This window comes from Cydia amplana, chromosome 12 (assembly GCF_948474715.1).
Source record: "Cydia amplana chromosome 12, ilCydAmpl1.1, whole genome shotgun sequence".
NCBI lineage: Eukaryota > Metazoa > Arthropoda > Insecta > Lepidoptera > Tortricidae > Cydia > Cydia amplana.
The window spans coordinates 11,336,190-11,350,396 of NC_086080.1; the positions used below are offsets into that span (position 1 = coordinate 11,336,190).

General features: G+C 36.7%; 1 protein-coding gene across 2 annotated transcripts in view; it reads left to right on the top strand.

The window, feature by feature from the left end:
* Positions 1-750: 750 nt before the first annotated feature.
* Positions 751-14,207, top strand: part of LOC134652949 (integrin alpha-PS1) — an 89,397-nt gene continuing 75,940 nt past the window's right edge. For both annotated transcript variants that reach the window (XM_063508187.1, XM_063508188.1), the window contains exon 1: positions 751-1,298. In XM_063508187.1, the coding sequence (XP_063364257.1) occupies positions 1,129-1,298 (170 nt within the window). In that variant the 5' untranslated portion in view covers positions 751-1,128. The remainder of the gene's footprint in view (positions 1,299-14,207) is intronic.

The window sequence follows — 14,207 nt, forward strand, 5'->3', positions numbered from 1 at the left end:
TGTTAACGCCCAAGTCGAAATAATTTTTTATCCGTGTGACACATACTTCTTTTCTCATAAACTATGAGTAAAATAAAAAATCTTAGTGTTGACACAATCTGATGCTTAAACAGATTATTTAAGTTAAAAAAAAATAATGTGCAAAAAAATGGAAAAATAGTGTACAAGAACAGAAAAATGTTACTTTGCTCCCTCCTAGCAGGGAGGAAAAGTGCCACTTTGATCCCTCCTAGCAGGGAAGAAAAAGCTCTTTTCTGAATAGGAGGTGTGAAAAAAACATTTCTAGTGCCCTAACAGGTTGGTCTCTAAGATTTCGATAAGGTTTTGATTACATTTAGTCAAACATTACATTTAGTCGCTGACTATATGCATTTTTTTAATGTATAAACTATATAAATCTTAATTCTCCACTTTCGTCTGAAGGTAGTAAGGTTGCCTGAGCTCAACGAGGGTGTGTAGTGTTAGGGTTGGCAACGCACACGTAACACCTCAGGAGTTGCAGGCGTTCATAGACTACGGAGACTGCTTACCATCAGGCGGGCCGTATGTTTGTTTGCCACCGACGTACCTAGTATAAAAAAAAACTTTACCACAAACGTTGTACGTTGTTTTAAAGTATTTAAACGTCAAAATGACTGTTCATCCGCGCTGGTCATTTTGACGCGTAAAAGTACCTGTGTACTTTTGTAAAGTTCAGGGATCAAAAAGAGGACATCTCGTGCGATCAAGTGAAACTAAATACCACACCCGCATACTAAGCTCTAACATAAAACAGTCCGGTTCGAAGGACCAAAAAAAACTTAATTCAACCAATAGATGGCGGCACAATGTAACTTGATATATTATAGAAAGGCAACGCTAGGTGGCAGCTTTATCAATCCTTGTTTTTATGAGTTCAGTTGCCTCTAGAGAGGCTGGCCGCGTGTAAAATAAGTAAGTTGTGTTGTTTGAGCGTAGAGCCGAGAGGCTAAAGTAGTAAGCGGGAATACTCGGCCGGCGAACGGCATGCGAGTTGGTCCCCTTGTCGACCGTGTAAACGGAAACTATTACGAAAATCGCAATGCGCGAATTAACTTCGAGACGGTGAATAAGTGAAATATACTACGACGTATCAACGAACTATCCACGATGGCTTATAAGTGTGAAAGTGTTGTATTTTTGTGCCTTTTGTACAGTGTCTCCAGCTTTAATCTGGAACCCAGGATTCCTGTGATAAAATTTGGTGAAAAGGGCTCGTACTTTGGATTTTCTGTCGCAGAACACCTGACTTTGGATGAAGCAGGCGGAAGTACAAGCTGGTAAGTAATAGTTTAGTGTTATTGTAGGTGTTAACGCTACTTGGTATGATGTCACGTGCGAAGGTCGCTGTTCCATGTGTTCTATCAGTCAGTTGATCTAACTGTGAAAAGTTACCAAGTTTACAATAAGAATGATGTAGAATTCTGATATCGGAGTTATCAGAAGCGCGTCGCTTATCAAGAATGGCGATAGTGTCATTACTATGGAACTATGTTTCATATTCGTATTTACTAAAAACATGAAATAGCGATCACCATAGATTCATTAACTTTATAAATATTGAAGACTTTTTTCTTTATTTGAAGAAATAAATTCACTTGTGTAAAATACAATCCGGTCCGGCCGAAATAAAAAAAGGACCAACTTTCGGGACGTCAACTTGTTCGTTTTTACCTGTCGGGTAACGTCCGACATGCCGCGTTTAAAGGTGTCAATAAAAAGCGAAGTAATTAAAACATTCTTCGTCAGCTGAGCTCTATAGGTAGACGGTAGGAACTTAAGGTACCTTAGGGAGGTAAGGTTGGTAGGGGTCTGGTTTATACATTAATAAATTAATAATTGACCTGCTAGCCTTCGGAAGTGCAGAACATGCTCAATGTAATCTTAACAAACGTATTTTAATATGTATTTATACAAATGCACGATAAGGTAAGTAACTGAAATAATACAGGTCGCACATTTCGACTCTTCTCGGTGCGCCGGCATTTCGTTAACCTTTATACTTACAAGTCAACTAAACTTTGTTCTTTTGCAATTTAATTTGTTTCATGACTCGCGTTGTATTGTTGCCTGAATACTTAGTTGTGTTAAACCTATACTTATTAAATAAAAATTATATGAATATGGTACCACTGCTGGACAAAGCCCTTCCCCGTCAATCTCCATCCGTCTCGGTTTTTACCAATCTCTGTCCAGAGCCTTACCTGGACGATTATCTCAACGGCTGGTCGGCTAAAATAAAAATTTAGATTATAAAATAACATCTTAGGTAGGTACATGTGCCATGATACATCAGAAAAGTTCAAAAAAGGTAACCAGGCAAAAAAGGTAAGCAAGTGATGTATTCAGGTAACAGGTTACGTATCTACAACGGTATAAACCCACCAAATACTTTTCACGTACAGCAGTGTTCCTGAAAAAAATCGTAAGTGCTTGTCTTGGCAAGGGGGTATAATAGGGCAATCGATACAACATCGCGATTTTTCGCGGTCGTTCCCTCGGCGGGGTCGCCCTGGCGCCGGGATGCTGCAGGCGCGACCTACTGCCGGTGGTGCACTAGCTGCCACTGCCTCGATGAACTAGCCGGCTGTGGCGAACCTCGTAGTTCGTAGAATGTCTGGTACACGTCTTCATCTTTACCGCTCTTGCAATCTTCGATCGATAGATAGGGCAGCAGATAGACGGTCAAAAAATTTCGATGTTTGAGGTAGAGTAGATTATCTGTTCTCAAAAGTGCATAGCACTTATATACAGGGTGGAAAGATAAGTCGGGCCCTGGAGGGAAACTACCTTACTTAAATCCTTAAGCATTTTTAAAAAGAAACAAAACTGCATTCAAAGATTTTCTAAAACTCGCTTGCCTCGCCCGGGACTCGAACCGACTAGAAATTCCAAATAATAAAAACTCGCAATTTTATTCTACTAGTCGATACAGTTAATGTTAATCATAACATTTCTCCAAGAAACATTAGGTCTTACACTCGTCTGTCGTACAAAATATCCATAAAATCTAATATTTAGTACTCAAGATTTTTTTAGACAAGCCAAATTGAAGAAAAAAAGAAACATACTTTGAATGCAGTTTTGTTTATTTTTAAAAATAAAGGAATGTCTCCTTTAAGTAAAATGAGCCAGCTTAAGGATTTAAGGTAGTTTCCCTCCCTATCTTTCCACCCTGTATATCGGCAATTAAGGCCTCTACTCACATTGCAACAATTCGAATGTGATAATTTTGGATACATTAGGTACCGGCTAAGTAGGTCCAACGAATTAAATTCATCGATGAAAACCAGATATGTTAGATTTATCAGAAATCGCAATGCATTTACTTAGTGATGTATGAGAAAATCATTTCAATCATATAGGGAGCACATGTGTGTTTAAGAGCGTTTCCACACATGTGGATACCATAAAGTCAGTTAGAATTTCATATTACACATTTTCATACATTCATGAATCATTTTAACATCATCAATTTATCTGCGAAGATTTCTCAGAACACCCCGACTTGTGACTCATGAAAATTTGAACATCGCGTTTGGATACGTTCCAACACCCTTGGGAGGTTGTTGTCCCGAATGTTATGCACTTCCATTGTCGGTATTTTCAATTATTTACACACGCTATTATATTACAAATGCATTTCTCCCCAGACGTAATACCTACTTGTTTACCTAACTTGTTTAATCAGTTTCAATATGTAACTGTAAACGGCCTCGTTCAACAGCAATCGCCGTGTCTCGAGATGGATATGATATCAAACCGTTATCTTACCATATCCTCCAATAACCCCTGGGCGTAAAATGTAAACATAATTTGACAGGGCTCTAAGCAAATATTGAATCGGTACCTGAACTATAATTCCACCGATTTATGTAACATATTCAAAATACCTTAATGGCAATGATATAAGATCCTTTTTGGTTTATCCTGTTGACTACTCAGGTTATATACCGGTAGCTTCGAGTAACCTGACACGCGTTTATAGTTGTACCGGTTGCTATCTCATCAATATTCCTCCATATAAGTACTTGGAGTAATTTTACTTAACCACGTAAACTGTATGCCACGGCGGCTAGTCGAGGTTGCTTATGAATAACAATTGAAGTGAGGTTGACAATAACTTACAGTGTCTACATGTACCTATTTTAGTATATATGCTAATGTAAGTATTATTTAAAATTTAACTACATATCAACCTTATACCTATAATTAAACAAGGACTTTAGAAAACAGTATGCCGTCTGTTTATAGTTTTCATCAGCAGTTCCACTGTATCAAATGTCACTTTGCACAAGGAAATTCAGAAGTAATAATATAATATAAAAAACCTGCCAAGTGCGAGTCGGACTCGCGTTCCAAGGGTTCCGTACATTACACAATTTTTAACAATATGTTTTTTTATAATGAAAAGTGAGTAAAATGTCTTTAATAAAACCCGTAGGGGTCGGATCAAAAACGAAGTACATACTTAAAAGTCCGACTCACGCTTGACTGCACGTTTCTTATAGGTTTTCCTGTCATCTATAGGTAGAGTACTATTTTGTGTATTTTTTTCAAAATTTTAGTCCAAGTAGTTTCAGGGAATGGTAATTTTTTGCCTATTTTCTTGCATAACTGCTAAACTATTTATCTTAAAATTATAAAAAAATATATTTGAGATTCTTACAATGAGCTCTTTTATAGTGTGTTAAAAGTCTGTTTGGTACTTGGAGGATACAACTAAACGGAGTAGCCATTAACAAGCTTTCCCCTCTGTCGAAAATAGGCGGCCAACGGTCATACACAATGTATGGACTGACGTTTATCTGACATGGCTATTTTTACGTTACGCATACATTTGACGTTCCCCTCCCCCGCAAAAATCGGCAGACTGTTTTGTACAGAAAATTACAGACAAGGCGTCTCCGTTTGATTATATCCTCTAAGGTTTGGTACTAAGCACCCAAAAGAAAAGGATGAGTATAGTTTTTTTTTGTTCTTATTTACTGACAAGATTTGGTTGACCCAGTATATTTGATATGTAACACGATATATTTCTTTATTTACTCATTTAACCCCCAAAAGTGGCCTCCATATTTAAAATTCATTTGTTTACGTTACATGTCCGTCTTTGGGTCACAAACTTATGTATGTCCAGTAGTTTCGGAGAAAATAGGCTGTGACAGACGGACAGACAGACGCATGAGTTATATATATATATATAAGGGTTCCTTTTTTTACTTTTGAGGATACCAAATATAATTGAAGAAATACCTAGATTTCTGAAATATCTTCTTTTTTAGATTCCTGGAGAGATACTGATTTAGCCTTGTAAAAATATGGTTAGGTACCAACAATTTACACGTATTTAAAAAAGAAACGAAAGCTTCTGTATTGAAGCGATTAAAATGTTAACAATCAATGTTTTACATTTTTACACGCGTCTCTACTAAAATAGATAAATGTCCATATTTCGTCAAACATGTGGGCGCGACCCAAAGCTACGAGTTTTATCCACAAATAAAGATATTTCTCACAGTTTGACACGGTTTTGTAACCATTCCGTTGTTTGCGTGTCTCTAGCTGTTTTGTCCATGGCGATTTACTATGAGAATGATTCAATACTTTTACGTGTTTTAGATACATTTTGTTGCTACTCTTTACGACTGTCTAAGATCGTAAATAAAGTTTACCTGTGACTTCTAAAAGCTTGTGTAACTTTATTTTAAGAAGTTTCTATTTTGTTAAGTAAGTGTCTAAATTCCGAAGTATGTGTGAACATAATTTGAGAAGCCGCAGTTCGTTTCAATAATCCTATTTCTGGTTAAGTGGGGTTGTCCCCCATGAGCGATTCTTCCCAATTAAAATGTTCACACGTCATGCTCTGCGGGGTGCTTCGGCACTCGGCCCTATAAACTGATATACCTACGCTTTTAATAGAAAAATAGGGATTTATCGTCTTTTTTTGACAAATATTTATTTAAATTTAAAACCAGGTAAAAGCCGCCTATTTTTATCATTTACTTACCCATTCAGTCGTTTATTTATTTGCCTTATTACCTGAGCTCAAGCTGGGAAAACATCAAATTAAAATAGTTTGTTTTTTACGCTCTGATAGATAGTCCTCGCATCTTGAAATAGTTTACTTTAATTTGACCATAAACGAAAATTATCCAATAAAAAGCTCCTTGAACTTTGATAAATGCTACCATAAAACATTCAAGTTTGTTGATTTATTAGTCCATTGATGTAAAAAGATTATGTTTGTATATGGTGTCGCCGTAGTAAGTAATCACAGACTGACGCCTCCATAATAGCTCCCGTATTTTCTCCCCTGACACGTGAAACTGTTCCAATAAGTACTTAAATTGAGATAAGCATTTACTTGACGGTAATCGTTAAGGGCCAACAGGAGCTGAGATTTAAATATTTTAGGTAAATATACCCGTCTCGCTAACGGAAGCGGCTCCTAAAACTGGTGCGATAAGGACAAGGCGAAAAATCCTGCGTAAAAATCTCAAAAATCGAGGTTTCGTACTCGATTGTTTCCTCCTCCAAAACTAAACCAATCGTAACCAAATTTGGAAATCTAAATGATTATGACATTATCTGTGTCGGACCGTTTTGCTTTTTTGGCTAATTGATATCAGTTTTGAATAGCGCGCCTCTCATTGCGGCATAGTCAATTAGGCCATTTTGGCCATTTATGAAGGGCTCTAAGCGCCTTAAAAAACAAAAATATCAAAAAAAGCAAAACGGTCCGACACAGATATTGACAATATTAATCTGTGTTGAAAAAATCATTGCTCTAGCTTCAAAACCCACGGAGGAAACAGTCGAGTACGTTTGTATGGAGAAATGACCACTCCTGTTGGCTCTTAAATACTTATAAGACCGGTCTTTAAATTGTCGTCTTTACTTAAATTCACATTTTACTGTACTCGTGTAGACATACAATAACATTAAATATTCACTCACAAAATTGGACATCCATGCAAAATTAAGAATTTATCGAAAAGTTTGAAATATTTAGTGCAATGTAATTTTCAATCAAACTTCTGTAAAATTGCGAACACCGTGATGAAGAACAACTTCTAAACATATGAGGTAAGTATCTGAGCTACCTATAGCTAACTTGCCTCTATTTCAATAAGAAATATAGAACAGGGCTTCGACATCATTTATACAAAACGGAACCAATGGAACAAGATCAAGTCGAGTGCCAGGGAAGGCGCGCCGCCCACCGCCTCGGCGTAGGTGCTTCTTGCGGGCACAGAACATTACACCAACAGACGGTTTCGTTATCTGTATTTCTGAGTTAATTATCAAATAATTGACATATATAATTAATGGTTTTGTTGAACGTAAAACCGATGTTAAATATATGAAGTAACTAAGATACCTAAGTAAGTAGGAGTTCATAATATGTATAAAATACGCGAAAATAGTGTAATCTCAATATTCTCAATAGCTTTAGAGTAGGTTCATTCAGTCCAACATAAGTTTTCATAAGTATTTATTATACAACGTATAATTAAGCTAGGTATTTAGTATAGGTATTAAAGTTTAGTTGTTATTTCAGAGTCATAAAGGTACCTATATCTAGTTGGAAGTGTAATGAGGTGTGATATCTGATTAATAATCATAATAGTTGTTACAGATTTTCAAGTCACGCCATATTGGACGAAAACTCCTCTATTTTTGGATCTATCAGATCGAACTGGTCAGACTTGAACAGGCAGGCATGATGGCAATACAATGAGGTATCAGACTCATTACTCAACACTAGTCGTTTATTCAAATTAGCGCAGACAGTAGCGCGAAGTGGAGCAATGATCAATGCTGCTAACTCAAAACCTGACTTAAACCGACTTGACGATTTGTTGTCCACGAGTACCGTAACTAGTGCAGTAGTAGAGTTAAATTCGACTTGTTGCAACGACATCCCGTGACATTTTTTACTGTCAGATTATGTTATTTGTATTGAACGCAGTTTATATTTTTATTTTTATCAACATTTCAACTGATTCCATAAACATAGATAAGTCAAACTTTTTTTTAAAGAATGTAAGGATGACAAATTTTTAATTAAAAACCTCCTACCCTGTGTTCATATTTTAGTATAACAGAACGTAAGATTAACAATATTACGAGCTGTTAAAAACAATGTTAAAAAGGCGTTGTATGATATGTAAATAAATAATAGTTCTAAAGATAAACAGTAAGAAATCACAATATTGGATACATAGAGCAGTGTGTTCGCGCGCGGATCGTGTGTGTAACTCGCGATACGTTATCAATGTAACCTAGTTCGCATCACATCTGCTATTTCATTCCCAAAACATTTTGTAGTCAACTATGGGCCCATAACTGATATAACTTGATCCCAATGTTCATAGCATCTAAGCCTGATTCGAGGGTAGACTTAAACCGGACCACCTATAAGACAAAATGGTCAGTAAATGTTGTAAATCATCATTCTAAACACTCCAATAGTCGTGTCGGTTGATACTTTACTTATCTGCGGGCCAGTATTGATTAACACTCAAAATATTGAGCAAATCACAGACAGTTGGGTATCACATCAAACAAATCGGTGAATTTTTGCAGTGAATCATGTTTGTTTGTTTGATGCAAGTTTACATAAGGTAGATTTTCTTTGGCATGATATACCAAGAATATTAACTGTAATAGGTATTATTTACATGCCTTTTTTCCAGTAAATGTACTCATGCTAAGTATTCCTGTAACAAACAATAGTCTGCCCAGTTTCGTCCCGCCGCGCACGAAGGCACCGCCTCTTTTTCTTTATTTTTTTGTGGCAGGTCTTTACGCGGCCGGATTTCGTTTCTTTTTGTTGTACCAGCCTTGTATGGAGTGCAGCCTTCGTTAGCGTGTGCAAGGTCATCGCAGTTTGTTCTCCGCTTCAAATCCCCACAGACCTTTTTGTTGTGGCCACGCAGCCTACAGGAAAAAAACGCATAAAGATCGTATTCAGCTCGTAGCTTGAGGGTTACATTAAGAAAACACAATCCCTATAAAAATGATAATGAGCGGGGCGAAAAACACATTCACTTTTTTTGTGAAGTACGAGGAAGATTTGTAATAGTTTTTATAAATTTTACAATACACTTACTAAATTTGTAACACCAAAACCGATTCTATATTTTGATTTTCAGTTACGGAACCCTAGAAAGACGCGCAGACGGGCCTTTAATGATGACGTTTGTGAGCAATAATAATAGCTGCTTAATACTAGTAGTAAAGGCAGGCTAGGTACAAATAAAAGTAAAAAAGCGATTATTATGAACGTAAGTGGTTAAATATAATTATAATATATGCTTTGTTGGAAGTCTTGCTGATTATTCCCAATAGCAAAGTTGGAGTTAGTAAATATAGTAACGAAAGAAAAAAATAGACTTAGGCAGGTATAACTATGTACCTATTTTAATTCCATTCCGCAATATAACTTATGCTGTTGATTACTCACGTATGAATGACTGAAAAATATTTATTAGTCAATACTAGTTTTCCATGAAAATAATGTTTGTTTTTAAATAGACATGAGCACGTAATCCTAAGGTATGATGACTATGACGAGACGAGAGTTATTACTTTTACCTGAATCTAGATTTCACTTATTGGCAGCTCATCATATTAAGTACGTCCTTATCAGTTGTAAATATAAAACGCAGGCGCCCGCATTAAATTATATCCTTAGCTGTTATCACATCAAATACGTGATAATGATAATCCCGGTGATATCACATAGCCGCAACGTTCCCTTGTTTACATGGGGCTCGAGGTGACGCACATATTAAGGCATGACGCAAACCACTCATTCTCCGACATAGTGACAATGAAAGCATGATGATTATGTCGCGAACATTTCTTATTTTCTAACCTTGGATTCTCGGACTATTTATGTATTATAATTATTATAACTGGGCTTTGCGAGCCTTAACGCTTGATTGCGTGACAAGAGTATTTGCCTAATTTGATTTTAACATTTTCGTCGACTACGAGAGTTTTTTTTAAATTTGAGACCAATTCTTCGTTCGATTCTGCTTTATTTTTATCCTACACTTTTACAATTCTCACAACGTATCGGACGTACAGCTAACAAATCCTGCCAAATGTTTCGAATCAACTAGCCGGTGGTCTCTAGACTTGATTTGGTTTGACTTATTAGATGCACATTGCACATGTGTCACCTTTGATGTGCAAGTGCTATAGGATAATGGTAATCCGCTTATCATTACGGGCCGTAGGTAGGTACAGCGCCTATTTGTCATCATAGTAGCATCTAAAAATTGATAATACACCTAGAAATAGCAAATGTATTTACCTAATACAAAAAAATGCATAGCTTTCTGGGAAATTTTGGTGCATGCTCAATGGAAATTTATTTATTCTTAAAGTTATTAAAATAATAAAATTAAATGATAAAATTTACTCACGATCATAAACAAGGACTGAAACCGTATTATTACTACAATGTTTATCACCGGCAATGCTATTTCTGCAAAAGAAAATATCCAAACAAGTGTTTCCAGTAATTTACCGGCATCCCTCCAGTCATCTTCATATTTGCAATGACACGTCGGTTGTAAAGTCGCATTTAAAAACCGATTTAGCAGTCCGAGTCCGTTGAGTCCGAGATGATATTTTCTCCTCAAATGAGCTGAGTTCCCAGGCCATTGTCGACAAGCCGCCTTTTAAGGAGCGCCTTGTCTCTACAGGCGGATTCCAAACCGGCATTCGTGCGTATAATCTTGAATATTCGCTTAAATTAAGAAGCGATATCTGATGATGGGTCTCGCAATTTCGGTTTAACTGTGAATGTGAAATCACCGATATTCGCGGTCGTAAGTGGTATCATGCAATCAGAAAATTGCGGGTGAGTACGGTGCGTTTGCTGGATGTTAGAGTTATTGGCGGGAGTGGTAGTAAAGTGAGCGCGGTGAAATATAAATTGTAACTCCCTGTGAAGAATGGCGGATTCCCGACGGGCACATTCCCTCTAATTGGCCGCACTGCCCGCTATGGCTCGGACCTCTGTCAGACACTGGCCACTTTCGCTAAGCTGCATAAGTGCTTACATTGAAATGGTAAAACGTGGTCTGGCGTCTATATGCAGAAAAATAAATCTCGAGTTTCTGTTTACTCTTAGTGTTTTCTGCCTTAGAATTAAATATTGTTTTTTCTGTTTTAATAATGAACAGTTTTACTGTGTCAATCTAAAGTAGTAGATTTTCGCTTTGTATTTAATAAGGTAGAGTTAAGGCAGGTTATGTAGTACCTATACATACACTTTAGCCATGTAAATGTTAGATAACAATGCTTTACTTACAGAACATTGTTCCAACGCGGTACAGATAGCGTCCAAAGGGCATTAGCAACATAATCCCTTACGAAGATTTCTAGTTCAGGCCGTACAAAGGGCTCGTTTTACACCTAGTTAGGCCCGCTTCTCCTTCCGAGCCATTGTTCCCCTTGTTATGGTAAATACCTGCCCTCGGGTTACGGATTGCCGCTCACATGTTCCAACGCGAACCATTATGGGCTCCTTGTTAGCGTTATTGGATAATATTATACACTTACTTATGTAATGGTCTAAGTACTTAATTGTATTATTTAAAATAATTAAATCAGCGTTAGGTAGGATGGAGTAGCCAAGACTAATACATTATGATGATGGCCACTTGAGATTCTCCTGTTTATTTTATATTTTACATATTTTTTTTATTTTTACTTATATAGGTAGCTATCGTAGACTGATCAAAACCGACAAATCGTTAGTAGCTCGCCACAATTTATATGACCAACGTTTTACAAATACCTTAATACAAAATTAATATTTAGTATGATAAATAAAAATTATTCTTTTTTTATGAACTTTCGGAATCGCTTTAGATTACGTGCTATGTATTTATAAATGACAAGGCATTGAGGCTGACTACTCTACCTATAGTATGCCTAATCATTCAAGCACTCATTGTTAGACCTGTGTTACACATTTCGTACGTGCCTGTAATACTGGCTGGGTATTCTAATTTTGTTGAAGTAGATTAGAACGAATCGAGGTTAGACCGTGAGTTCTCGGAAACCATTACAATACGTTGGGCGACGGTCAGACACAATGACACAATGGTGGACAGGTAAACCTTTTATAAGATGGTCCTGCACTTACTGAGGCTGTGCCGGATTTTGTAGTTCCGCTTCCAAATAACCAGCTGCTTAAAATGTATTCTAATGTATATGCTTAAAATGTAGTATCAATTATCAAGTACAGGATCATGGCCCTGTACCTGTAGTTAACTCAGTAGGAACATTATAATTCCCATACCATACCAAAGTATCTAAAATACGGACAAAAATTCTTAGTGCAACTTCGTGTTATTTTTTTTTAATCCGACATTAGTAGTAAAGACAAAATATTTTAAGCGGCCTGCGGTCGTGAGAACCGTTAAAATACTTGAGGATTATGAAGAATTTATCAGACTGATCCATCGACTTTTGCTTTTCAGTAAGGTCTTTTAAAATAAGTACCTACAACGTCTACAATTAGTTAATTGTACTTTAACCAATGTAATCAACATAACAAGTACATGTACTCTAAAAAGTATACAATACATATTATACTGGGTCAACCAAATCTTGTCAGTAAATAGGAACAAAAAAAAACTATACTCATCCTTTTCTTTTGGGTGCTAGTACTAGTGTAAGACAAAGATAGTATGATTCTCTCTGTCTATGTTTGAAATCAAACAGACTTTTGAGTCATACTATCAGTATCAGTAGACAGAGAGAATTATACTATCTTTGTCTTACACTAGTACTAGTACCCAAAAGAAAAGGATGAGTATAGTTTTTTTTTGTTCCTATTTACTGACAAGATTTGGTTGACCCAGTATAATATGTATTCTATACTTTTTAGAGTACATGTACTTTTTATGTTGATTACATTGGTTAAAGTACAAGTAACTAATTGTAGACATTGTAGTTGCCACACTATAGATTTATATGGAGTTTATTAAAGCAAATGTAAAGATAATAAAGAACGTGGTAAGTTTTATAAGTGTTAATGAAAATGGACACGTACATCATTCCTTAGCCATTGAGTGAAAATGCACTCTTATATCCCACCATAAAATATCTGCCCTCACTTATACAGGTCATACAATTTAATAATGGGCCTTGATAACCCGAGGTTCTTCATCGTGGTGTACAGAAGGTCAATGGGATCGTTTGACAGCTGACTCGTTTGGATCGCGGCTGCGATATGGACGAACCTTAAAAGGTCACTCGATCGAGTAACAGATGAGTTTACGTCCAATTACCTATAACAACTTGTGTAACACGAATCCGTATAGAGACAAGCCGGTAACAAAACAGTTAGGACTGATGCTAATAGTGTTTACAGTTATGTTTATAGACGTAAAATGAGGTAACTTTGATTGCAAATTTGTTCAGTTTAGTGATAAATAAAAATAATAAAAATTAAAGCTCTCCAAAGGGCCTCTACGTGTTGGATCTATATCCCCACGCAAGCCTATCAAAAGACCGGGATTTATGGCCCGTGTGTAGTCCAAAGTGGAGAAACAATAATAATAATAATGTGAGCCTATATACGTCCCACTGCTGGGCACAGGCCTCCTCTCATGCGCGAGAGGGCTTGGGCTATAGTCCCCACGCTAGCCCAATGCGGATTGGGGACTTCACATACACCTTTGAATTTCTTCGCAGATGTATGCACCTGCACCTCACGATGTTTTCCTTCACCGAAAAGCTAGTGGTAAATATGATATTTTGATATTTGATTTTTTAGTGATAAATATTTACTTCAAATCTTCTTTTTTATCCCAACTACTTGGGGTCGGGTCTCCTTGATCGGGTGCGCCAGACGCTCCTGTTTTGGGTTTTCGTTGAAGTGCTTCCAAATTTCTCCTGATATTTGAATTATTTGACCAACACGTAGCTTTCAATCGTCCCCATCCTCAGGGATATTCAAACATACGCAGTGCCACTATTTATTTTAGTTTTCATCTCTCTTCATGACATGGCCATACCAGCGTAGTGTACGTTTCAGGAATTTGCCGTGATACGAGTCACTTTGGAATCTCTGCGAATGTATTCGTTTCATAATTTTCATATTTACATGAAGGCATTGCTCATAAGTATAATATTTACAATTTTACATCAAA